Source organism: Boleophthalmus pectinirostris, unplaced genomic scaffold (assembly GCF_026225935.1).
Source record: "Boleophthalmus pectinirostris isolate CB_2022bp ecotype Guang Dong unplaced genomic scaffold, ASM2622593v1 HiC_scaffold_10, whole genome shotgun sequence".
NCBI lineage: Eukaryota > Metazoa > Chordata > Actinopteri > Gobiiformes > Gobiidae > Boleophthalmus > Boleophthalmus pectinirostris.
Window position 1 is genome coordinate 700,767 of NW_026570971.1, and position 27,048 is coordinate 727,814.

The 27,048-nt window shown below is 42.3% G+C and overlaps 1 protein-coding gene across 1 annotated transcript; it reads right to left on the reverse strand.

Annotated features, from left to right (window-relative positions):
- Positions 1–7,655: 7,655 nt before the first annotated feature.
- sav1 (salvador family WW domain containing protein 1) lies at positions 7,656–24,998 on the reverse strand. Its single transcript, XM_055159193.1, has 7 exons — positions 24,653–24,998; positions 22,770–22,926; positions 22,386–22,548; positions 22,117–22,252; positions 19,131–19,401; positions 18,286–18,441; positions 7,656–16,819 (listed from the first exon to the last, which is right to left on the reverse strand). The coding sequence occupies exons 1-7, from the start codon at positions 24,744–24,746 to the stop codon at positions 16,600–16,602; spliced, it is 1,197 nt and encodes a 398-aa protein (XP_055015168.1). The 5' UTR covers positions 24,747–24,998; the 3' UTR covers positions 7,656–16,599.
- Between the last annotated feature and the right edge of the window lie 2,050 nt (positions 24,999–27,048).

Here is a 27,048-nt window from a genome sequence, read left to right on the forward strand (position 1 = left end):
TGTTCTGTGGTTCCTCCAGAGGAGCCGTCGGTCCAGGCTTTGCTCCGCGAACACAGACGCCGGAAAGACGCCATGGTTCCTCGAGACGATGATGTCATCGAGGTCGTCAACCTGCAGAGGGCGAAGCCGCGGCGCAGGAGAGCCAATCAGGTGAGAGCGCCAGACTGTTACCGGGCAGATCGGGGGGGCGGGACCCGCGCTGGTTTAACCCGCTCTGATTGGTCGGTTTCAGGCCGAGGGACAGACGGATGTGAAGGTCCAACGGCAGCAGCTCGTCATGGAGCAGAGGTGAGAGCGCCACCTGCTGGAGCGCACCTGTGTTTATGATTTTATATGACACGTTACCACGGCAACCACCTGTTGCTCCCTGTGCTGAGTCTCTCCCCCTTCAGAGCTTTGTTGTTCTCGTTTGCAGCTCTGAGGTTTCAGCAGAACAGGAAAAAAACTCACAGGAGCTTCGATCAACCAATCCCACACCAGCAAAGACTGTGACATCATCACCTGCCGAAGCCCCGTCCATCCCAGTCGTGACATCATTACTCGCCAAAGCTCCACCCCTTCACGCTGTGACGTCATCTCCCGCCCAAACCACCGCGTCTCCCTCTAAAACCCCAAACGCCACGACGTCATCCCCCGTGAAAGCCCCGCCCCCCTACGCCGCGACCTCATCGCCCGTCTCCCTCATGATTCCCCAGAATTCCAGCGTGCGGCAGAGGACGGTCCCAAACATCCTGTCACGGAGCAGGACCAGCGCAAGCTCCGCCCACAGTCTGAAGGAAGAGCCTGGTTTAGCCCAGTCCAGTCCTGTTTAGTCCCAGTTTAGTTTTAGTCCCAGTTTAGTCCCAGTTTAGTCCTGGTTTAGTCCTGGTTTAGTCCTGGTTTAGTCCTGGTTTAGTCCTGGTTTAGTCCCGGTTTAGTCCCAGTTTAGTCCCAGCTTTATGTTCTCTTTCAGGTTCTTAGATGTAGACTGTTTTCTTTCAGGTTCTCAGATGTAGACTGTTCTCTTTCAGGTTCTCAGATGTAGACCGTTCTCTTTCAGGTTCTCAGTTGTAGCCCGTTCTCTTTCAGGTTCTTAGATGTAGACTGTTCTCTTTCAGGTTCTCAGATGTAGACTGTTCTCTTTCAGGTTCTCAGTTGTAGCCCGTTCTCTTTCAGGTTCTTAGATGTAGACTGTTCTCTTTCAGGTTCTCAGTTGTAGACCATTCTCTTTCAGGTTCTCAGGTGCACACCGTTCTCTTTCAGGTTCTCAGGTGCACACCGTTCTCTTTCAGGTTCTCAGTTGTAGCCCGTTCTCTTTCAGGTTCTCAGGTGCAGACTGCTCTTCCTCCTCGTTTCGTGATGACGTCGTCTTCTTTGCCGACTTCAGTGTTTCAGGGGCAGGTGTTACCGCAGCAACAGCTGGTACCTGCCCAGGTGCTCTCTCCTCGCCTGCCGCTCCCCCCTCGACAGGCGCCCCCCCCTCGGCAGGTGCGCCCTCCTCGCGGGCGGACGGTGACGCTGCGGCCGGTGCTTCGGTCTCCAGGTAAAACCCTGTGGGGAATGTGACGTCCGTCTCATGACTGTAGGAAGATCATCGACTCATGTTGTTTCCTTGTCACACACACACACCTGGAGTCACACACACTCACACACACACATACACACCTTGAGTTGTGTATTGTTTTTACGGGTTCACTTTTGTCTCATGAATCTTCACAAACAGTTTGATCTACAAACAGTCGTTGGTTTGTTCGTGTGTTTTGATCCTCAAATCCAAATTTTATATTTTTTACTTGTGTTTTGGTCTTGACAAATAGATGTGGATTTGAAAATATCTTGTGAAACTGAAAATTCAGTTTGTAAAATGTGATTCCCATTTGTGGATCAAGAATTACACAAATTGACAGATTTCCTCTGTGACGTATTTTTGACACTTTCCAATCCACAAACTCAAACCCACAGAGACACTAGAGGGAGCAGCTGGCGGCGCTGCCGCCGGCGCTGGCGCCGGCGCTGCTGCTGGCGCTAGCTGCTGGCGCTAAGTTAAATTTGTTGGGCTTTAAAATTGGAACAAACCAAACACTTACTTCAATATTAAATTTAATTCTGAATAATCATTTTCATCAGGAATTAGTGTTTATATGGACTTTTTAAACATTTTTGTTCAGAATTTTATTATTTTATTTGGCATTAAAGCCTCATGTAAAATGAAACAAACACAACTCCAGCTCCGAGTGTGAAGCACAACACAACAACACAACAACACAACAACACAACATCACAACCAAAACACAACAACAACAACACAACATCACAACATCACAACAACACAACAACACAACATCACAACAACAACACAACAACACAACAACACACAACAACACAACAACACAACATCACAACAACACAACATCACAACAACAACAACACAACAACACAACAACACACAACAACAACAACACAACAACACAACAACACAACACAACAACACACACAAACACAACAACACAACATCAACAACACACACAACACACACAACAACACACAACACACAACAACACAACAACACAACAACAACAACACAACACACAAACAACACAACAACACAACATCACAACAACACAACATCACAACACAACATCACACAACACAACAACAACAACACAACAACACAACACACACAACAACACAACACACAACATCACAACAACACAACAACACAACACATCACAACAACACAACATCACAACATCACAACAACACAACAACACAACATCACAACACACAACATCACAACATCACAACAACACAACATCACAACAACAACAACACAACATCACAACACACAACATCACAACACACAACACACAACACACACAACAACAACACAACATCACAACACACAACACACAACAACACAACATCACACAACACACAACACACAACATCACAACAACACAACACACACACACACACACAACAACACAACATCACAACAACATCACAACAACACAACATCACAACAACACAACATCACAACAACACAACATCACAACACACACAACACAACAACACAACATCACAACACACAACAACACAACATCACAACAACACAACATCACAACAACAACACACAACACACACAACACACACAACACACAACAACACACACACACAACAACACAACACACAACACACAACATCACAACAACACAACAACACAACAACACAACAACAACAACAACAACAACAACACAACATCACACAACACACAACACACAACACAACACAACAACACAACACACAACAACACAACAACACAACAACACAACAACACAACACACAACAACACAACAACAACAACAACAACAACACAACACACACAACACAACACCACAACAAACAACAACACACAACAACACAACACACAACAACAACACAACATCACAACACACACAACAACACACAACAACACAACAACACAACAACAACAACACAACAACACACAACAACACAACATCACAACAACACAACAACAACACAACATACACACACAACAACACAACAACAACACAACATCACAACACAACAACACACAACAACACAACATACACACAACAACACACAACAACACACACAACACACAACAACACAACAACACAACATCACAACAACACAACAACAACACAACACACACACACACAAACACAACAACAACAACAACACAACAACACAACAACAACAACACACACACACACACAACACACAACATCACAACAACACAACACACACACAACACAACAACACAACATCACAACATCACAACAACACAACAACACAACATCACAACAACACAACAACACAACATCACAACAACACAACAACAACAACACAACAACACAACAACACAACAACAACACAACAACACAAACACACACATCACACAACACAACACAACAACACAACAACACAACACACACAACACAACAACACAACAACACACAACATCACACATCACACAAACACAACACACAACACAACATCACAACAACACAACAACACAACACAACCACAACAACAACAACAACACACAACAACACAACAACACAACAACACACAACAACACAACAACAACAACACAACAACACACAACAACACAACAACACAACAACAACACAACATCACAACAACACAACAACACAACAACACAACATGTGTTGGTAAACCACCTGAGTATAGATGAGACTGTGTGTGTGTGTGTGTGTGTGTGTGTGTGTGACACGGTCACATCGGGGAATCACAGCCTAACCATGCACTTCCTGTCCGCAGCCGTGGCGACCGTGTCCATGAACCTCTCGGCCAATCAGCAGCTGTCCTCTGGGCCCCGCCTCTCACCGGGCGACCTGTTCACCTGCAGCTCCCCGCTCCCCGTCTCTGCCCCAGGTAACCCCGCCCCCTCGCCCAGCTAAACCCGGCCCCCTCGCCGTGTGTGTCAGGTGTCTCTCGTGTGTGTCGTCGTTCGTGTGTGTCAGGTGTCGTCCTCGTGTGTGTCAGGTGTCGTGTGTGTCAGGTATCGTCTCGTGTCCGTGTGTGTCGTCGTGTGTGTCAGGTGTCGTCCTCGTGTGTGTCAGGTGTCGTGTGTGTCAGGTGTGTGTGTCAGGTCCGTCTGTGTGTCAGTGTCGTCGTGTGTGTCGTCGTGTGTGTCAGGTGTCGTGTGTGTCAGGTGTTGTCCTGTGTGTCAGTGTCGTGTGTGTCAGTGTGTCCTCGTGTGTCGTGTGTGTCAGGTGTCGTGTGTGTCAGTCGTCAGTGTGTGTCAGGTGTCGTGTGTGTCAGGTGTCGTGTGTGTCAGGTGTCGTGTGTGTCAGGTCGTGTGTGTGTCAGGTGTCGTGTGTGTCAGGTGTCGTGTGTGTCAGGTGTCGTGTGTGTCAGGTGTCGTGTGTGTCAGGTACTGTAGTGTGTCAGGTGTCGTGTGTGTCAGGTGTCGTGTGTGTCAGGTGTGTCTCGTGTGTGTCAGGTGTCAGTGTGTCAGTGTGTGTGTCAGGTGTCGTGTGTGTCAGGTGTGTGTGTGTCAGGTGTCTCGTGTGTGTCAGGTGTCGTGTCGTGTGTGTCAGGTGTCCTCGTGTGTGTCAGTGTCTCGTGTGTGTCAGGTGTCGTGTGTGTCAGGTGTCGTGTGTGTCAGGTACTGTGTGTGTCAGGTGTCGTGTGTGTCAGGTGTCGTGTGTGTCAGGTGTCGTGTGTGTCAGGTGTCGGTGTCGTGTCAGTGTGTCAGGTGTCGTGTGTGTCAGGTGTCGTGTGTGTCAGGTGTCGTGTGTGTCAGGTGTCGTGTGTGTCAGGTGTCGTGTGTGTCAGTGTCGTCGTGTGTGTCAGGTGTCGTCGTGGTGTCGTGTGTCAGTGTCAGGTGTCGTGTGTGTCAGTGTGTGTCATGTGTGTCAGGTGTCGTGTGTGTCAGGTGTCGTGTGTGTCAGGTGTCGTGTGTGTCAGGTGTGTCGTGTGTGTCAGGTGTCGTGTGTGTCAGGTGCGTGTGTGTCAGGTGTCGTGTGTCAGTGTGTCAGGTGTCGTGTGTGTCAGGTGTGTCGTGTCGTGTGTGTCATGTGTGTCATGTGTGTCAGGTGTCGTGTGTGTCAGGTGTCGTGTGTGTCGTGTGTCAGGTGTCGTGTGTGTCAGGTGTCGTGTGTGTGTCAGGTGTCGTGTGTGTCAGGTGTCGTGTGTGTCAGGTGTCGTGTGTGTCAGGTGTGTCGTGTCGTGTGTGTCAGGTGTCGTGTGTGTCAGGTGTCGTGGTGTCGTGTGTGTCGTGTGTGTCAGGTGTCGTGTGTGTCAGTGTGTCAGGTGTCGTGTGTGTCAGTGTGTGTCGTCCTCGTGTGTGTCAGGTGTCATGTGTGTCAGGTGTCCGTGTGTGTCAGGTGTCGTGTGTGTCAGGTGTCGTGTGTGTCGTGTGTGTCATGTGTGTGTCAGGTGTCGTGTGTCAGGTGTCGTGTGTGTCAGGTGTCGTGTGTGTCAGGTGTCGTCCTCGTGTGTGTCAGGTGTCGTGTGTGTCAGGTGTCGTGTGTGTCAGGTGTCGTGTGTGTCAGGTCTCTCCTCTTGTGTTTTTCAGGTGGAAAGTTGAACCTGGTGCACCTGGTTTCTCCTCAGACGACATCCCCCCTCCCCCCTGCAAAACTACAGCTCCCATCAGCCCCCGCTGCCGCCTCGGCCACACCCACGGTCACACAGACTCCTCCCACACTGCCTCCGCCCTCTAAAGACCCTCCTCCACCCGCAGCCGGACCTCCGAAGACGACAACTCCCACAGAACTACAACTCCCATCAGCCCCTGCTCCCACAGAACTACAACTCCCATCAGCCCCTGCTCCCACAGAACTACAACTCCCATCAGCCTCTTCTCCCATTAAATATAAAACCAAATTAACGCGTCTGGCTCGTCCTGTCGCCAAAAAACTGTTTTCTGAAAAGGAAATAAAAACTACAGATCCTCCATCTTGTCGTCCTCCCGCTGCTCCCGTCCAATCACAGCGCTCCTCCCGTTCAACGCACCAATCAGAGCTCACCTCGGCCCCGCCCGGTCCCTCCTCCTCCTCGTGTCCCGGCCAATCGGAGGCCTCGCTGGCGTCGCTGCTGAACGAGATCGTGTTTTTAAACAATCAGAGCCCGGGTCCCGCCTTAGCCCCGCCCCCGCTGGTGAAACTGTCCAATAGCAGCGTGGCGGACAAAGAGAAGGCCAATCAGAGCGCGGGGGACGGGGCCTGGAGACCGATGCCGAAGCTACGGCGGCTCTGATTGGTTCATTTGAAAGTTCATCCTGAGATTAAAGGGAGAAAGTTCCACAGCGCCACCGACGGGTCAGACTGGAAACTACAACAACCGGGACTGAACCGGGACTGAACCAGGTCTGAACCGGGACTGAACCGGGACTGAACCAGGTCTGAAGCAGGACTCCAGGTGACCAGTGTGTGGCGCTGTGGAGCTTCGTATTTAAGTTGCACTTTTTTTTTTTTTTTTTTTGGTTCCGTTTTGTGGCGTCAGAAAAACCTAAATATAACATAAAGATAAAACACTGAAAACATCAAAACACTAAAGCGGCAAATTTACTGACACAAAGTTTATTAGAATCAAAATAAAAATAATCTTGAAAGTGCAGAGGAACGAGCAGGACACAGGAAGAAGAACCTACAGTGGCTCTTCACAATAAAAGCCTGCAGTGTTTCAGAATAAGAGTTTGCTCCTGCTTCAGTTTTATAAGAGTTTTGTATTTTTTGTAAAAGTTTGTAAATGAAAGTCCAGTGAAATAAAAGTTCTTTGACTGAAGTCGTCTGGTTCTGTTCAGTGATGAAAGGAAACGCAGAAAATGTTTTTAGTTTCACAAAACTGAACTCTGCATGAAAATCCTAAACTACAGGAAACTCTGCTGAAGTCTCCAGGAGGTGGAGCTGTGTCGTCCGTGTGGAGGTTTTGAAGCGTTTGTGAGTAAATCCAGGACGTGTTCGTTGAAACGTATCGAGGTTTGTTTCGGTGACGTTCGACGCCTCGTGAACCGTTTGAACCTCGTGACTGATTCAGTGATTAAATGTTTTGTGGATTTGTTGCGAGATTTGAAACATAAAGACCAAAAAAACTCAACAGATTCACCCAAAACATTTAGTGATTTTGGTTATTGCGAGTTTGGTTCGTTCTATTTGAGATTCTTTTTTTTTTTTTTTTTTTGCGATGTAAACGGCAAGAAAAATATTTTCTCTGCTTGGGAACATTTTGAGCTGAAATCTGATGAGGTTTAGAGTAAAAATGACGTCATTAAATAAACAAAATCACTGAACACAACATTTGACGGCACAATGTTTCCCTGCGCTGAGATATTTAAAAAATACATTTAAAAAAATCAGGTGAAGTGTTTGTTGTGTTCAAAGAATCTTGGATAAAACAATAACACGTCATCGACGCCAATTTGTTCCTTCTTTTTTTAACCCGACTGTTGCGTCCTGAACACAAACTCCAGGTTCATGAATTCTTGGTTTATGTTGAAATCACAAATATTCAAATATTGAATCGTTCATTTGTTCAGTATAAATGTTTCCATCAGAACCTCGAGGATCATGTTTTATTTTCACTTTGCCTCTTAAACATTTTTCGTCTGAGTTTCTGTTCAGTGACGCTTCTTCGTTCTACTGAGAAAACGTCGTTGCTTTTTTTTAAAAAAACTTTCATTTATGGCAGATTTTTGATTTATTTTTGCGTTTAGTTTTTTTTGTCTCAATCTGATTTTACTGAGTAACGAGGGCGAGTTCCAATGTAATGAAGTAAAAAAAATGATAAATTACTCTAAATAAAAACGACTCGATTACAGAAACGTGAGTAAATGTAATCTGTTACTTTCTGCTCTCGTGTCTCAGACGCAGACGTTTCCTCGAAAAAACTCTTCATAACAAAATCTCAAACTTTAACCCGAGACACGTCACAGTTTGGTGTTTTCATTGGTGATTCTCTTCTTTTTTTTTTCCTGTGAGCAGGAAACACGACGGATCCAGAAAACAGAAACTTCACTGTGAACTTCTGAGGAACTAAGAAAATAAAAATAAACAAATAAAAATTGGACCAAATGAACAAAACAAAAAGAGTCGTTTATTCAAAGTGTCTCGTGGTTTTTATGCCACAACACCATTTATTTCTGTACAAAGTCGTTACAACGAGTGAAGTGAACTTAAACTTCTGTTTTTTCTTTCACACTTTAGTTGTGTTTGGTTTTTTTTCACGGCTCAGAATCCACAAAAAAAAAAAACTGTAATAATTTGTTCATAACGACACAAACACAAACTTTTACGCTGCAGAATTTGAGGGAAATGACACAAACTTAACCAAAAATAAATAGAAAGTGAATTTTACTCTTGTTTTGTTTTTTTTACAGAAATTTTGAATAAAACCAAACAGTTAAAAATTCACACATTTTAAAAAATCAAAGTATAATTTAAAAAATATCTCCCACATCTTTCATGTTTTTAAATATTTTGGCACAGAACTCGTCAAGGTTTAATTTGATGTTAAAATTATTGAATTAAAGAGTTTGTATTTTTTTTTACACTTGTGGTGTTAAAGTGAACATGTGTTTGTGTGAGGAGCATTTTGTTCTAATTGTGACTTTTTAAATCACAATATTGATCCAAAACCAATTCAGAAAACAAAAAATCTCGCTGAGTTTGAAAAGTGCGGCGCTCGAGAGGAGCCGACGTCAACGCAAAAACTCAAAAAAAACCAAAAAAAACAAGTACATTTTGTGTAACACGTCGATTTAAACAAACCAGAAGTTGGTGTCGCCTTCATGTTCGGAACCATAAAACTCAGATGATTAAAGAAACGTCTGAAAAGAGTTTTGTGTTTTGAGTTTTTGTGTTTTTGTGTTTTGAGGCAGAAGTTCAGGTTCACTCCACGACACAAACTCACGAAGGAAACATGAAAAACACACGAGAAAGAAAAAGAAAAACTCATTTGCACTTTTTGGCAAAACTAGTGTCTCACGAGGAACGAGGACGAACCTGAAGGAGAATCTGAGGGTCTGAACCAGGACGAGCAGGTTTCACTTTGTTTAAAACTCAACCAAAGTTTGAATATTTAATTTTAAACTTTTTTTTTTTTTTTAATTATGATATTTTCTGTTCTGATGTTTCCCGGTCGCACAAACACTGGAGCCGTGTTTTGTTTCATTCACATGTTGAACTCAAAAACCTGCAGATTTAACACCAGCTTTTCTCTCAAATACAGAAGAAAAACACTGTGTTCCACCTCGTGATGTCATCGTGTGGTTTTTGTGTTTTTAAACTCCACAAACCTTCACTAGAATCATGGAAGTTGGAATTCAAAAATCACGACTGAACAAACTTGATCGAGCGTGAACGTGAAAACTCCCACTTCATGACATCACGAGGTGGAGCAGAGCGTCTGGAGCTTTGAGACGTGTGATAACGAAGATTTACTCAAACACATTTACAACACGTCGCGGCTCCGACTCTGACGCGCGACTGTCGGAGCCGCGACGATTCCATTTTTTATCAAACGTCCCGGAACACAAGGACTTATGACGTTTTGGCAGCGTTTTTTTAGGACAATATTTTCTTAGAACGACTGACGACGGCGGCGGCGGCGGCGGCGGAGGAGGAGGAGGAGGCCAGGTCCACGCGCCGTGAACAAGGTGAAAAAGACGACTACGAAACTACGAGTGGATTTTTTTTTAAAAGACAAATTGCTGATAAAAGGGGTGGATTCCCTCCGTCGTCGTTCAGGTCGAATCCACGAGGAGAAAATCCGTTTGTCGACTGAAGAAGTTTGTTTGGTTGAAGACGACAGGAGGAACTCAACAGTCGACTCCTGCAGACAGATGTGAGTGTCAGAGTAACAGATTACATGTACCAGAGTAATCAGAGTACAAATGATGAGTAACTGTATTCAGTTACAGTTACTGTTTCAGTGAGTGGTAATTGGATTACAGTTACTTTGTTGAAATAAATGGATTAAACAGAGGGATTTTACTGTTTTCACATTTTGGACTAAACCAGGACTAAAACCAGGTCTAAACCAGAACTAAAACCAGGACTAAACCAGGTTTAAATCAGGTCTAAACCAGGACTAAACCAGGACTAAACCAGGACTAAACCAGGTTTAAATCAGGACTAAACCAGGACTAAACCAGGACTAAACCAGGACTAAACCAGGTTTAAATCAGGTCTAAACCAGGACTAAACCAGGACTAAACCAGGACTAAACCAGGACTAAATCCTGCTGTGTGGACGTGTTTCTTCGTCTTTTATCAATAATATTTTTAATTTGGTTCAGTAAAGTTTGGACTTTTTATTTTCTTTTATCAGACAAAACTTCTTATGTGAAGATTTCCTCGTCTTTGTTTCTCTACAACAAATCAAGTAATCCAAAGTAATCAGATTACATTACTCACTTTAAGTAATTTAATGGATTCTGTTACAAACTACATTTTGGTGAGTGTAATCTGTAATCTGTAGGGGATTACATTTGAAAAGTAATCTTCCCGACGCTGCTCAGGAGGACGTGTCACCGGCGTCTGACAGAAGTGAAGCAGCAGTTTGGACGAACTGAGAAACGTTTTCAACCAAATGAACTTTTGTCCAGTCGACAAACGGAGTTTTCTCCTCGACACAGAAACGGGAGTAAATGTAATCTGTTACTTTCTCCTCACAACAAAATCTAAAACATCTTTAACCCGAGACACGTCACAGTTTGGTGTTTCCACTGACTGAAAAATATTATTATTATTGTTTTGTTTTTTTGTTTGTTTTTTTCACAGAAATTTAGAATAAAATCAAATAAATAAACGACCGACGTGTTTTTGTCCAGTTAAAAAAACACATTTTAAAAATCAAAGTACAATTAAAGAAATATCTTCAGTAACACTTTATAATAACTACACCTTATTTAGCCTTAATAAAGCATGAACAAAGACTTAACTAATAATGAACAAAGATTTAATTAACAATGATTCACGCTTAGTAAATGTTTAATAAAGCATAATTTGTCTTCACGTTAGAAAAGCTCTAAAAAAGACGTAACTAACAGAACAGCTGCTGAATGATCTTTGTGTTATTAGTAAATCATTCTCTCATAGTTTATTAATGATTAATAAATGTTCAAATGCATAGTTCATGAGTAATTAAGTATGAAATAATTATGAGTAACTATTTACAGCACAGGCAAATGAAGTGCAAGTGCTAATTAAGGCAGTAATTAAGTAGTTACTAAGTGTGAATCAATATGAATTAAGTCTTTGTTCATTATTAGTTAAGCCTTTGTTCATGCTTTATTAAGGCTAAATAAGGTGTAGTTATTATAAAGCGTTACCAGAGCTTGTGCATCTTTCACGTCTGTTTTCGTGAGTTGGCGTGTGGTTCGTGGGAGGAGTCGAGGTCCAGAAAAAGAGAAAAAGTCGACGCTGGAAACTCGGAGCCGGAGTCTGAACAGCGACTAAAAAGTGTCAGAACAAACATCGACTTTTACGGCGTTTTTGAGCAGAATTTGAGGGAAATGAGACGAACTTGAATAAAAATAAACACAAAATCAGACGGAGAATTTTACTCTGGGAAAACTGAAAAATGATTTGTTGTTTTTGTTAGTTTGTTTTTTTACAGAAATTTTGAATAAAATCTAATAAATGACCGACATGTTTTGTTTTGTAGTTAAAAATTCACACATTTTTAAACAGTAAAATCGTGTCGTCGTCTGGAGGTTTTGTTCCTCGTGTCAAACATGTGAATGAAACAAAACACGACTCCAACTTTTGATTGTGACGAGAAAACGACGTTTGCAAAGAAATTAAGATTTTAGAATCACATCTGGATCAGAAAAACAGGAGTTTAAAAGTTATAAAAACAGAAGCAGCTGCAAATACAAAGAAGAATTTAAAGATCAGTTTATGTAAAAGTTCCTCAAAATGATTCTAATGATGCGTTTTATTTTTCATTTGTCTTAATTTTGTCCAAAGAAAAATGATTCTTGTCAAACTGGACGTTCAAACGAGGCTTTAAGTGAGGAAATCTTCATGAATTCATATTTTGAAATCGTCAGAATTCGTCCCGTTTTGAGCCAAAATCTCCTTCAGGAAACGTTTGAGTCGTAGCTTATGTTTCTTTGATTCCACTGAAGCTCATGAACCAACAAAGTCCTTTTAAATAAATCACAAACTTAAATCTGCCGTGGGTTTTTGGTGGATTGTCATAAAAAAACAATTTAAAAAACACTTTATTTACAGTTTTAAAGCTGCACTGTGTCACTTTCCTGGTGGTGGTGCTCGTTTCCATGGAGATGTTGTTGGTTTTTTGGGGGTGAAAAGGCTTTTTTCTCCAAAAACAAGTCTCTCTCTCTCTCTCTCTCTCTCCACGCTGAGTCGCTCCCCCTTCAGAGCTCTGGTGAAACTGCTGCAGGTCACTTCAGGTTGGTCCAGTTGTTGTGTTCAGTTTTGTGTCGTGTTTTTGTGTTTTTATGGAGAAATGTCGTGTGGGAAAAACCGTAAAGAGGTTCAGGAGAGATCACTAGATGACTCAAACCTGCATGGAGGAGTTTAACACGTCACATCAAACACAAACACACGTAAAATCTGTCGATCGTTTGTGCTGTAAAAATCCGTGTATCATTTGTTTTTGAATATAAAACCAAAAATAAAAGAAAACGAAAAAAAAAATTTAAATGAAAAATGGAAAAAATGGATAAAGGCTGTTTCCTGTTTATGTGACTTCAGTGACTGAGATGCCGGACTGAACCAGGACTGAACCAGGACTGAACCAGGACTGAACCAGGACTGAACCAGGACTGATCCAGGACTGATCCAGGTCCGAGACCAGACCTGGACCAAGCCGCAGGCTCAGAGCTCACGACAGGACCAGAGCTCGAAGCTGAGGCTCGGACCTCAGAGACTCAAAGCTCAGAGTCCTGGTCTGGTCCTGGTCTGGTCCTGGTCTGGTCCTGGTCTGGTCCTGGTCTGGTCCTGGTCTGGTCCAGTCCAACATCACAGTCACTGAAGTCACGAAAACAGGAAACAGTCGTTATCTGTTTTTTTTTCATTTAAACACAAAATCGAAAACTGAAAAAACGAATCTTTATCTGTTTTTTTTTATTTTGGTTTTGGAGACAAATAATGAAGAAAATTGTTGTTTTTTAATTTTCTTATTTTTGGTTTTATATTGAAAAACAAATGAACGAACGACACAGATTTGTAAAAGTTCAGTTTGGTTCTTCACATCTGAACAGTTTTATTTTGTGTCGATGAATCAAAACGTGAAACAGCCTCAAAACAGAGAAAATGAAACCAAACCTTTGTGTTGTTTTGTGTTTGTTTTGTGTTGTTTTGTGTGTGATTTTTCCTCTGAGCTGAAGCAAAACTCCACAAAACTATTGAAGAGAAACGATGAGAGTCGCCAGCGTTGGGTTTAGTGATTTCCACATTGTCACGTTCAAAAACCAACGACAAACGCCAACGACAAACGCCAACGACAAACGCCAACGACAAACGCCAACGACAAACGCCAACGACAAACGCTCCGTCACAGAAACACTTCCTCTCTGAATAAACAAGTGTGATTCTCTGTTGGGTTTTTTAAAACACCGACAGGACGCAGAAATCATGTTCTGATAAAAGTTTTGGTAAAACGTCGAGCATCAGGTTTTCATCAGACGTAAAAATGAAAATCATCAACGGTCGAATAAAACCTGAACTACGACAAGAACAGAAACACAAAACCTGAGACTCAAACGGCGAAGAACTGAACCCCGGACGTCCAACCGTCGACTCTGCACCGTCTGGACTCTGTGGTCTGGACTCTGGACTCTGTGGTCTGGACTCTGTGGTCTGGACTCTGTGGTCTGGACTCTGTGGTCTGGACTCTGTGGTCTGGACTCTGTGGTCTGGACCTTCACACTCTGGTCCTTCAGAAGTCTGGACAGGAGTCAAAGTCCCAGACGTTCCTCACGTTCTTGCATCTCACTGATCGATGCGGAAATAAAAAAAACACTCACACTTGTTGAAAGTCGTCCAAATATTATCTGCCCGTCCAAAGCTTCTCGTTCCGCCCGACGTCAACAAAACAAACACACCTGAGCGAGCGCTGAGTCTGTGGAAAAGTCCGGATCAGTCGCAGGAACTGGATTTGGTTCAGATTTGATAGAAAAACACAAACTTTTCCACAGACTCAGGTCGTTTCTCTCACAAAACGACACAAATCAAACACAAAAGTTTGTTTAATTTTCTGCTCTTCTGAGGCTCTTTCACATTTTGACTCATCGACCAAAATAAAACTTCAGATTTTAAAAACCAGAATCACACAAACTGAACTTTTTGCAGCACAAACGAAACACAAACGACTGAATCCATTTTGTGTCGTTTTACTTCAGTTTGAAGTTTCCTCGAGGCTCATGACTCCAGTTTGACCTTTAAAAGAATCGTTAATGTCTCCAAAACTAAAGCGACACAAACCATGGACGTAGTTTTTGTGTCTTTGTTCGTTTGTTCGTTTGTTCGACGGAGGCGGCTTCACTTCGGTCTCACTTTGTCGATGAGAGAACAACGTTAGAACATCGTGGAAATCAGAATAAACTCTTCTTTAACGCCCGTCTGTGTAGAAAAGCTTCACGTAACATCTCCACAGAAGAAGCGAGAGGAAAGTTCCACACTGCGTCTTTAAGTTGTTTTCTGAAGCTGCCGAAGTGAACAGGCGAGTTTTGGCTTCAGGACGCGACGGTCAGAGTCACTCACAAAAGGCACCGGTGGTTTTATGTCCAACTTTAGGATCTGTAGAGTCTGAAGAGTTTAGATCTGAAGAGTTTAGATCTGAAGAGTTTAGATCTGAAGAGTTTAGATCTGAAGAGTTTAGATCTCTGTCAGTGGCACCACAAGAACCTCACAAAGAACCTCAGGAAGAATCTGAAGAAGAACCTCATGAAGAACCTCACGAAGAATTTCACGAAGAACCTCACGAGGAACCTCAAAAAGAACCTCAGGAAGAACCTCACAAGAACCTCACGAAGAACCTCATGAAGAACCTCGTGATGAACCTCATGAAGAACCTCACATTTAGAGCAACATTCGTCTTCATACAAATGTTCAGAGCTCTTTGCGTCTGATATTTTCGAGGTCTCTCAAAACTTCTACGTAGAGTTCAGCCTTTTTAAACCTTTTTTTAAATTTTGAAAGTCTGTCAAAACTTTTACGTTTACCCTGTTCTGTCTTGGAGGTCTGTACAAACTTCTACGTCGTGTTCACTTTTGTAAACGTTCAGATTTTTGGATCAGGCCTCGTTTTACCAAAGTCAAAAGTCGGAGGCCGGAGACGAGAGGAGCAGAGCTGAGAGAAATCCACGTCTCCAAATAAAAACACAAAAGTCTTTTCTGTTTGTAAATTTCTTCCCGATTCTTTTTTTACATAAATTATAAAAATATTCAGAGTTTTTTTTTAAAGTTCGATGGAGGATTCGAGAACTAGACACATAAAAGAAATAAAAATATATTTCTGAAACTTTACAAACCACAAAAATAAATAAAACGTGTAGTGTTGTTTTTGTAGTGGAAATAGTTTTGTGATTTTATGTATGAGAACGTTTTTTTTATCCAATCTATATTTTTATTTTTATTTTATTTGAACCGTTGTGGCCGATCTCCAAACCTTTCAGACGTTTTAAAATCCTTTTCACTTTTGACTTTGGTAAAACGTGCGCAGGTGGAAGCAGAAGTGTGTTTGGTGATGACATCGTGTTTGTGAACATTTCTCTTGTCGCTCCTGGTCGCCCCCGTGTGGTCGGAGGCGGTATGAGCTCTTCAACAGTTTCACGGTCGTTCGTTCGTTTGTTCGTGCAGATCTGTCGTCCGTCTTTGTGCCTGTGCACTTTGGGAATGACTGTTTTTTTTCCTTCCAAAAATCCCACGTTTGTGCTCCGTAAGGCACCGTTTTATCTCAGCGCGGCGCCTCCTGGTGGCGTTTGTCCGTCACTGCGCCTCACGTGTTTTTGTTGTAGCTGTTGTTGGTTTTTGTCGTCACATGTTCTTGTTAATATAATAATAATAATAATAATAATAATAATGAGAGTAAAAGGCACGGTGTGGGTCCATGCGTGGCGCCCCCTGGTGGCGTTACATGTTTGGGATGTAGTTTTGTTTGGGCGTCTGGCCACTGTACCACTGCTGTTGTCTCTGTTTGCGGGCGTCCACCTCGGACAGCAGCGCTTGTCTGTAGCCCTCGTACGACTTGACGATGTGCTCCAGCTCCTTCATGAACAGGAGCTTCAACATCCCCTGGTACGTGTCCAGATCAGCCAACTGGAACAGCTCCCACTTCAGGATGTGGTCGTACCTGAGGGACACGTGCACGGGGGGGGGCACACGGGGGGGGGGGGGGGACACACGGGGGGGGGGGACACGGGGGGGACAGAGGGAGGACACACGGGGAGGAGACGGTGAATTGTCTTAAAGTTCACATCTGCGTCATTTTCAGTTTTCAAAATGAAAATATAACAGCTGCAAAATGTGTGGATTTTCTGGTTTATTTAAGAGTAAATTTAATCATTTTATATTTGCCCCTTGAAAAAACTTAAAAACATAATTTTATATGATCATAATTTTATAAAATTTTAAATAAACTATATTACTGAAAGTGATGAAAAACACAAACTGAGATCTACAAATAAACACTGGACCATTATTTATTATTATTATTATTCTTTTCTTAATTTATTTTTAAAGAATTTGACAATTTGCCCAAATTCAGCATTAACTCTCAACTCTGGTACCAATTTATTATTATTATTTTTCCATAAAAAGAGTAAAACATTCAAAGTAGTTCTTTTGTGTTAATTTTGAAAATACTTTTATATGTTTATGCTAAAGTTTGTAAAATTATGTCTCGTAGAGTTTATGATTTGATCTTTTGTTCATGTTTGGGTGAGTAAATGTTTGACACTTTAAACCTGTAATTTTCTTTCAGATTTTCTAAATGTGTTTTAGTAAAATTAAAGTGATATAAAACAAAAACATTTAAATAATTTAAAACTTATTAATAACTAGAAAAGTTGTGGCTTCAGGAAACAAAAATAGAACAAACGTCACGATTCATTTATTTTAAAATATCAAAACGTCCTGATTCTAAATTTGGTGAAACAGAACTGAGTTTGTGAGATTTTGATAAATTGTAGATATATATTTTTATATTTGAATTAATTTTATATTTTATTTGTGTTGGTGCTGCAGCTCAGTGGTTCAGTGGTTTGTTTTTATGCCTCAGGTCTTTGTGTGGAGTTTGCTTGTTCTGCCTGTGTGTCTTTGTTCTCAGGTCAAATCCTCCTGATGATTTGGTCCTGATCCAGACGCACTTTTCCTCTGAGGATTTAACACTGGGAGAGTCGTCTGCTCCTCTGTGTCTCTTATATTTATGTTGATGTTTTATTATTTATTGTTTTTCTTTCTCTTATTTGATGTGACTTGTTTTTGAGTTAAAAACATTGTTTTATTTTATTTTTCTATTGAACATGTTTTATTTGTTTTGTGCAGCTTTTTGGAAACGGTTTTGTTTATGAAATAAAGTGGATTTGACTGGACCAAGAGCAGCTGAAGATCTGGAGATGATCCTGCAGCTCTGGACCTTGACTGTGATCAAGTGTGTGGAGTTTGTACCTGTGACGTCACAATCCTGGTTAAACTGAAACTGAGCTCATGAACAGGATCAAAAACACAACTGCAGGTTTGTTTTAGTGGAGGAACGAGGGTTAAACTCAAACTAAACCCTGTGGAGATGTTCCTGCGCTGGGACGGGGAGGGACTCACTTGACCGGGGCCCGGGCGTAGACCTGGAGCCAGTCCGGGATCTCGGCCGCGTGGTACGGGTTCGCCGGGACCAGGACGGGCTGGGTTCTCTCCGGGGGCAGCGGCTGGTACGTGACCGGAGGAGGGAGGGGGGGAGGCTGGTCGTAACGAGGGACACTTCACAAACAGAAAAGAAGAGAAGAAGAAGAAGAAGAAGAAGAGAAGAAGAGGAGAAACATCAGACTGTGAGAAGTTTGAAAACAAAAAGTGACGATTGTCACATTTACAGGAGAACTTTAAGTCTGAATAAAAGCAATTTAATTCTGAATAAAACTGAATTCTGCTTTAAAAAGTCCATGTAAACACTTTATTCTTAATGAAAATGTTTATTGTGAATTAAACTAAATTCTGAAGTCAGTGTTTGTTTTATTCTGATTTTAAATTTGAATGAATTTCTTCCTGGATGTTTCACGTTTATCGAGTTTTCCATCTAAACCTCAAATCAGAATTATTATTTCGATATCAACTCTTAGGAGAATATTTTAGATAGATAGATAAATAGACAGATAGATAGATGGATGGATAGATGGATAAATAGATAGATGGATAGATAAATAGATAGACAGACAGATAGATAAATAGATAGATGGATGGATAGATGGATAGATAAACAGATAGATGGATAGATAAATAGATAGATAGACAGACAGATAGATGGATAGATGGATAGATGGATAGATAAATAGATAGACAGACAGATAGATAAATAGATAGATGGATAGATAAATAGATAGATAGACAGACAGATAGATGGATGGATGGATAGATGGATAGATGGATAGATAAATAGTTGTGGGGTGTCAGACCTGGGCGCACACGGGTGTCTGTACTGGGCGCTCTTGGTGTTGTGGTGAACATAATAAACTCCAAACTCGGCCGACTCCACCTTCTCCCAGCCCGGGGGGAGTCCCTCTCGCTCCAGCGGGTGGCTCCAGTGAGTCGTGTTGGTGTTCATGTCGATGTAGTACTTCCTGCCCCGGATGGTCCAGTCCACGGTCCAGCCCGGGGGCAGGGGCAGGTCCTCCTGGGTCAGACTCGACAGGTTCCCCAGAGACTTGGCCTGGATCCGACCGATGCCTCCGCACAAAAACAAAAAACACACACATTTACACACAAAACTCACACACAAAACTCACACACAAAACTCACACACAAAACTCACACACAAAACTCACACACAAAACTCACACACAATCTAAACTTTGTGTTCTAATCCTGGTTTATTCAAGATTTAACATTTAGACCCGGTTTAGACCCGGTTTAGACCCGGTTTAGACCCGGTTTAGACCCGGTTCAGTCTTGGTTTATACAAAGAATTAAACCAAGGACTAAACCAGGACTGAACCAGAAATAAACCAAAAGTGCTGGTTCAGTCCTGGTTTAGTTCTGGTCTAGACCTGGTTTAGTTCTGGTTTAGACCTGTTAGTCCTGGTCTAGACCTGGTTTAGTTCTGGTCTAGACCTGGTTTAGTCCTGGTCTAGACCTGGTTTAGTCCTGGTTTAGTCCAGATGTGGGAGACTCTTTGTGCGTCTGTAAGTTTCATGTGGGAAAAGAGGAATTTCTTGAGGAATGCACAAAGTTTAAAGGTCGTTTGGTTTTAGTCGTGGAAAAAACAAGAATCTGATGAATCCCAGAAGCAAAAGTCAAAAACACAAACGCAAAACTGAGCAAGTGTGAAAAGACCAGAGTCAGACCAGAGTCAGACCAGAGTTAGACCAGAGTCAGACAGAGTCAGACCAGAGTCAGACCAGAGTCAGACCAGAGTCAGACCGAGTCAGACCAGAGTCAGACCAGAGTCAGAGTCAGACCAGAGTCAGACCAGAGTCAGACCAGAGTCAGACCAGAGTCAGACAGAGTCAGACAGAGTCAGACCAGAGTCAGACAGAGTCAGACCAGAGTCAGACCAGAGTCAGACCAGAGTCAGACCAGAGTCAGACAGAGTCAGACAGAGTCAGACAGAGTCAGAGTCAGACAGAGTCAGACCAGAGTCAGAGTCAGACAGAGTCAGACCAGAGTCAGACCAGAGTCAGACAGAGTCAGACAGAGTCAGACAGAGTCAGACAGAGTCAGACCAGAGTCAGACCAGAGTCAGACAGAGTCAGACAGAGTCAGACAGAGTCAGACCAGAGTCAGAGGAGTCAGACCAGAGTCAGACCAGAGTCAGAGAGTCAGACCAGAGTCAGACCAGAGTCAGACCAGAGTCAGACCAGAGTCAGACCAGAGTCAGACCAGAGTCAGACAGAGTCAGACCAGAGTCAAACTTCTCTCAGCTTCTTCATGTTGTTTTCAGATTTATGATCGACTCGTTCTGAATCGGTTGTATCGTCTTAAAAATTGTCACATATTTTTCTTCCATGACTGAACGTGTCAGAAAATCTTAAATTCAGGCAATAAATGTGAACCTGGTCAAACAGAAGTAAACATCAAGGCCAAAAACTCAAGTGAATTCATCTGATATAAAAGTGTATTGAACAGATACATATGTACTCGACTTTATCAAACTGTTCACCTTTTTTCTGTTCCATTTTTGGTTGTAAAGTTCCATCCGTTTTAAACAGACCATGAATGAAACATGGAACAAACATTATTTCCCAAATTTCAAGGACCTGAAAATCATGTCAATAAATGTTTGTATTTCATCATATCTTGTGTTATTCCATCTTTGAACTGTTGATGAAGGGACAGGATTTAAAAAAAATGTATTTAAAATGATAAAAATGTTCTTGGAAGGACTGACATATTTTATAGAAATAGTTTCTTTCATTTTGAAGTAATATTAAAGTTTTTCAGAAGAAAAGAGACAAATGATGTAAAATCCTGCACCTTCTACTTGTTTGTACAGTTTTCCCTCCGTTACCACTTGACTGGACACATGTATAAAAGAAGCAATAATCCATTTCTCCTGGTCCACTTTATATTTCTTAAAGAATCATTCTCCAAAAACCAAACCCAGTCTCCAGTCTCAGTGTGTGAGATCAAATCTCTCAGTCACTTTAAACATTTTCCTCAGTCACAGAGTTCGTCCTTATTTTATCCTTGTAGATTTTCTTCAGTTTAAAAACTCTAGAATCACTTTTAAAAGTTGCACATCTTGACTCTGAACAGAGACGTGTTTCTGTTTTAACGTCGTCCTTGAGAAAATCGTCTCACTCGTTGTTTTTACTGTAGATTATCTTAAACCTTAAAACTGTATTTGAAACTACTCGAGTAAATGATGAAACCAAAAAGGAATCCTCCCGCACAGACTCTACGTTTGTCTCATCGCTTTGAAATGAACGGATTTCAGAGAATTTGTGAAACCGGAAAGTTCAGAACAAAAACACTGAGCCGGAGTCTGTCACTGCCAGAACGATTCTTCAACACGAGAACGATTCTTCAACCCGAGAACGATTCTCCAACACAAGAACGATTCTTCACTAAACAAGGACTAAACCAGGACTGGACAAGGACTGGACCAGGACTGGACCAGGACTGGACCAGGACTGGACCAGGACTGGACTGGACCAGGACTGGACCAGGACTGGACCAGGACTGGACCAGGACTGGACCAGGACTGGACCAGGACTGGACCAGGACTGGATAAATGAATAAATCTGTGAGTCACAGATCTCTGAGTATTTCTAAGTTTTCTAAATTTCCTTCCGCTGAAACTCAAACCTTCTGCTTCTTCTTCAGGTCACGCTTCACTGTGATTGGTCGATTCCACCAGACTCAGAGCCAATAGGAGAGTGAGAGTGTGAGGTGCAGATGATCAGAGACGTTTATGTTCCCCGTGTGTCCCTGTCGCCTCACCTGCCGCCGGTCGGCCCTGTCCCGGGGGCGTGTGCTGCCTCGTGTGTCTCTGGACGTTCAGCTCGTTTCTCTCACAGAACCTGAAGTCGTCCTGGAAGTTCTCCTGAAGCCTCCTCCTCTGCTGCTGCTGCTGCTGCTGCTGCTGCTGCTGCTGCTGCTGCTGCTGCTGCTGCTGCTGCTGCTGCTGCTGCTGCTGGGTGTGTTGGCTGGGTGTGTTGGGGCTGGGTGTGTTGGGGCTGGGGCTGGGAGGGCTGGTGGTTGGGCTGGTGGTTGTAGTAGAGGTCGGAGGGGTAGTAGTACCGGGACCCGTCTCCGTTCTCGGACATGGGCCCCACGTCGCTCAGGAAGGACTGAGTGGAGCCGCCGTACTCGCGGGGCAGGTCCCCCAGACTCCGGGGCAGGTACGGCGGAGCGGACAGACGATGACTCTCCCTGAGGTCGAAGGAACCAGGTCAGAGCACGACTTCACAAAAAATACAATTATCTTAACTCCAAATGAGTAAATAAATAAATGAAAGTCAAACGTCCCGAGCGTCTCAGGAGCCAAAACCAGACGCTGCAGGAGCTTCACTTCCACCTCCATCCTCCTCGAGTCACTGAACATCGTCACAGTTTTCCTCTCAGTTGGACGTCTGTGTCTCTGAAGGCCTCACCTGCGTGCGATCTCCTGCGGGGGGCGCTGCACCGGGGTCCGCCGCACCACGGGCTCTCTGCTCGGGGCCACGCCGTACGAGGGGCCCATCTCCGGGAGAGGAGCCTCAGAACGCCGCGGCATCGTGGGGCCATGACGGATGAAGGAGGGCATCAGGTCTGAGGGACAAACAAACTCCAGACTCTTAGAAACACTTCGAAAATAGAAGTTATAAACGCTTATTAACTGTTATACATAAACTGTTAAAAACTGTTATTAATTCTTATTCTTATTAATTTTTATTCTTACTTTTATACTTAGTTACAATGAACCAGATATTATGTGTTCTTAATAAATATTTAATTGAATTAACTCTTATAAATAAACTGTTATTAACTGTTATAAACACTTGTATATAATCTGTTCTAATCAGACGACAACATGTCAGATTCATTTTTAATTTGATTCAGTTGCAACATATTTTTATGTGTTTTGTTGTTTTGTATTTAAGAGTCTAACGATCGTCTGTTTGTGTCTGTAGAAAAGAATAAACTTTATTTGTCCCACAAAAAGGAAATGAAAAATATAAAACAATTAAATCTGCTTCTAAAGAGCAAAAACACAAATGTTCTGATCTGGTTTATGGTTCATATATTTGACACACACACACACACACACAACACACACACACACACACACACACACACACACACACACACACACACACACACACACACACACACACACACACACACACACACACACACACACACACACACACACACACACACACAGACACACACACACACACACACACACACACACACACACACACACACACACACACACACAACACACACACACACAACACACACACATCACACACACACAACACACAACACACACACACACACACACACACACACACACACACACACACACACACACACACACACACACACACACACACACACACACACACACACACTGTACACTCAGTTCTGAGTCTGTGATCTCAACATGAATGAAGTTGAACTTATATCTGGTTTAGTTCTAGTTTAGACCTGAAATAGTCCTGGTTTAGTCCTGGTTTAGTCCTGGTTTAGATCAGTTTGGTCCAAAATAGAGACACTGGGACATTTCTGGTATAAACTGGGACAAATCAGTGGTTTTGTATAAATCTACAGGGACAGAACTGGGTCAGTCCCGGGTCTGTCTCGGGTCAGTCCGGGTCTGTCTCGGGTCAGTCCGGGTCAGTCCGGGTCAGTCTGGTTCTGGTTCTGGTTCTGTTCACCTTCGCAGGTCGCTCAGTGTTTGTTAGCTCTCTCATTAGCATCTCACTTAGCGACGCGCTCTGAAACTGTTTATTAAGTCTTTATTCCACATCAGTGACTCTCTGTCCCGCACCAGAACATCTGAACCCGTGTGGACGCGTGTAAACGCACGATCCGTGTTTGAAACAAACAACATTTCGAGCGAAAATAAACTTTTGGTAGCTGCTAACGGTGGCTAATGCTAGGCTGGCGTCGATATAAAACTGTAGATCTCACGTTCAGCCGCTTGGTTTACGTCAATACCGCCGCCATCTTGGTACAGGGCGTCCATGATCTCAAGACTAAACCAAGACTAAAAACAGGACTAAAACAGATCTAAACCAGGACTAGACCAGAACTTAACCAGGTCTGAAACAAAGCCGAACAGGTCTCAACCAGGTCTAACCCAGGACTGAACCGGGACTAATCTTTGACTTCATTCATTTAAAGCAACGTTACGCCTGTACCAAGATGGCGGGTTTGTTGACGCGTTAGCCGCAGCAGGTCGCGGTCGTCCGTGTGAGATCTACGGTTCTATATCTGCGCTAAACTCGGTCCGACTCGGTTTGACTCGGTTTGACTCGGTTCTTACTTCGGAGGAGCGGCGACGTTTCCTTCTTCACGTACTTTCCGTGCACCTCCGCGGGTTTGGACGCTTCGTTTTTGCTTTTCTTCCGCGAGAGCATAACTCAAAGCTCCGGGACTCAACGGCGACGCGGGCTGCTCCTGCGGCTCCTGCGGCTCCTACGGCTCCGGGGGCTCCGGGGGCTCCGGGGGCTCGCTCCATCCACACGGAACACGGAGAAAGAGCGACCCGGGGACATGTTGGACACACACAAGAGACGAACACAGAACCGAACACAGAGAAAAGAGCCGCAGAGAGCCGAACACAGAGCCGAACACAGAGCCGCACAGAGCCGAGAGCCGAGAGCCGCACACAAACCTTCACACAGACACAGAGCCGAGTCCTGCCCATCCGCTTTTCAGGAATGACATACTTCACATTTTTACCTTTTTTTTTTTTTTTTTTTTCCCTTCCTTGTGAAGTGACAAATACAAGACACAAAACAAAATGAAAAAGAAAAAGAAAAAATAAAATAAAATAAAATAAAGAAAAAGAATAAAAAACAAAACAACAAAAACAAAAAAACAAAAGAAAAAAGACTAAACAAAAACAACAAACACAAAAACAAAACAGAAAACAGAAAAAAAAGAAAAAGGAAAAAGACTAAACAAAAAACAAAGCAAAACAAAAAAAATAAAAACAAAACAAAAGAAACACAAAAAAGTATAAACAAAACATAAAAAACAAACAAAAAAGAAAAAAAAAAAAAAAAACAGAAAAAAACCCAGAAAACTAACACAAACACCACCACAAAAAAGTGCCAAGAGAGAAACAATAATCACACAACAAAAACAACAGAAAAGCACATTTGTCAAAGGAGCAGGAAGAAGAAAAAATTAAATTCACCCAAACCTGTTTTTAAAAAATCCAAAATGATGAACTTTACAGATATTTACATAGAGCAATAATCTGTGTCTTTTATTTATTTATAGTTTTTATCTATTTTATTTTTTAGTACTGCTTTTATGTATTGATTTTATTGTTTTTGTTCATTGATTTTATTATTATTATTATTATTTTATTTATTTTTCTATGAATGTCTTTATTAAACATAATTCTGCATTTATTTATTTTTTAAACATGTAAAACATGCTATACAAATAAAGTTGGATTGGACTGGAATAATTAGAAAAAACAAAACAAAACATTAAAATAAATAACTTTAATGGTATCAACTCGAACCCCCATTTAAGTTTCAGATTGTTAAAATAAAAAAAATTGTGTTAAAAACAACTCTGAAATATTTTACCCTGAAATTTTAACCCTCCAGTTTTTGTCATGTGACAGGAGAAAGAAAATTAAACAAACAAAAAAAATATAATAAAAAATAAAATAAAAAATTCTAAATAAATAGTGAAAAAAACAAAAAAAAACAAAAGAGACATAACTATATAAATGTAAATGTACACACCAAAATAAACCAGAAAAATAAATCAAAAAATATAAAATCTGAGCTTTGTCCAAGAGGTCACAGGAATCAATTTGAATAATTTTTAATAAACTGATAATTAGTTCATCATTAATTACATTCTTATAATGAAGTAATTAAGGTGTAATTATAAAGTCTGATTAAAGAGTCTCAGCTCCAGCTCCAGTCAATGAAAAGAATCAATTTTTCCTAAAACTTTGAGCAAAATGTCAAAAATTTGCTCAAAAATCTGTCGTCTCTGATCTACAACAAGAAACAGACATGAAACAGACAGAATAGAACAGACCTCATGGACGTGTCAGTGTCAGTGTCAGTGTCAGTGTCTGTGTCAGTGTTGTGTGTTGTGTGTGTGTGTTGTGTGTGTTGTGTGTGTGTTGTGTGTGTGTGTGTGTGTGTGTGTGTGTGTTGAACAGGTCGTGTGGGGCTGTGGACGCCTGAAGTGACTGAAATGTTTTGTTCTGTTTTTAGCCTCAGCTGTCGAGTGTGTGTGTTGTATGTGTGTGTTGTGTGTGTGTGTGTGTGTGTGTGTGTGTGTGTGTGTGTGTGTGTGTGTGTGTGTGTGTGTGTGTGTGTGTGTGTGTGTGTGTGTGTGTGTGTGTGTGTGTGTGTGTGTGTGTGTGTGTGTGTGTGTGTGTGTGTGTGTGTGTTGTGTGTTGTCGAGATTTTCACCACTGAACATTCGTCTGGACGTTCATCAGAGGTCAAAGGTCAAGGACAAAGGTCCACGTGACCAGAGGGAACAAGGACTAAACCAGGTCTAAACCAGGACTAAACCAGGACTAAACCAGGACTAAACCAGGACTAAACCAGGACTAAACCAGGACTAAACCAGGACTAAACCAGGACTAAACCAGGACTAAACCAGGTCTAAACCAGGACTAAACCAGGACTAAACCAGGACTAAACCAGGTCTAAACCAGGACTAAACCAGGAC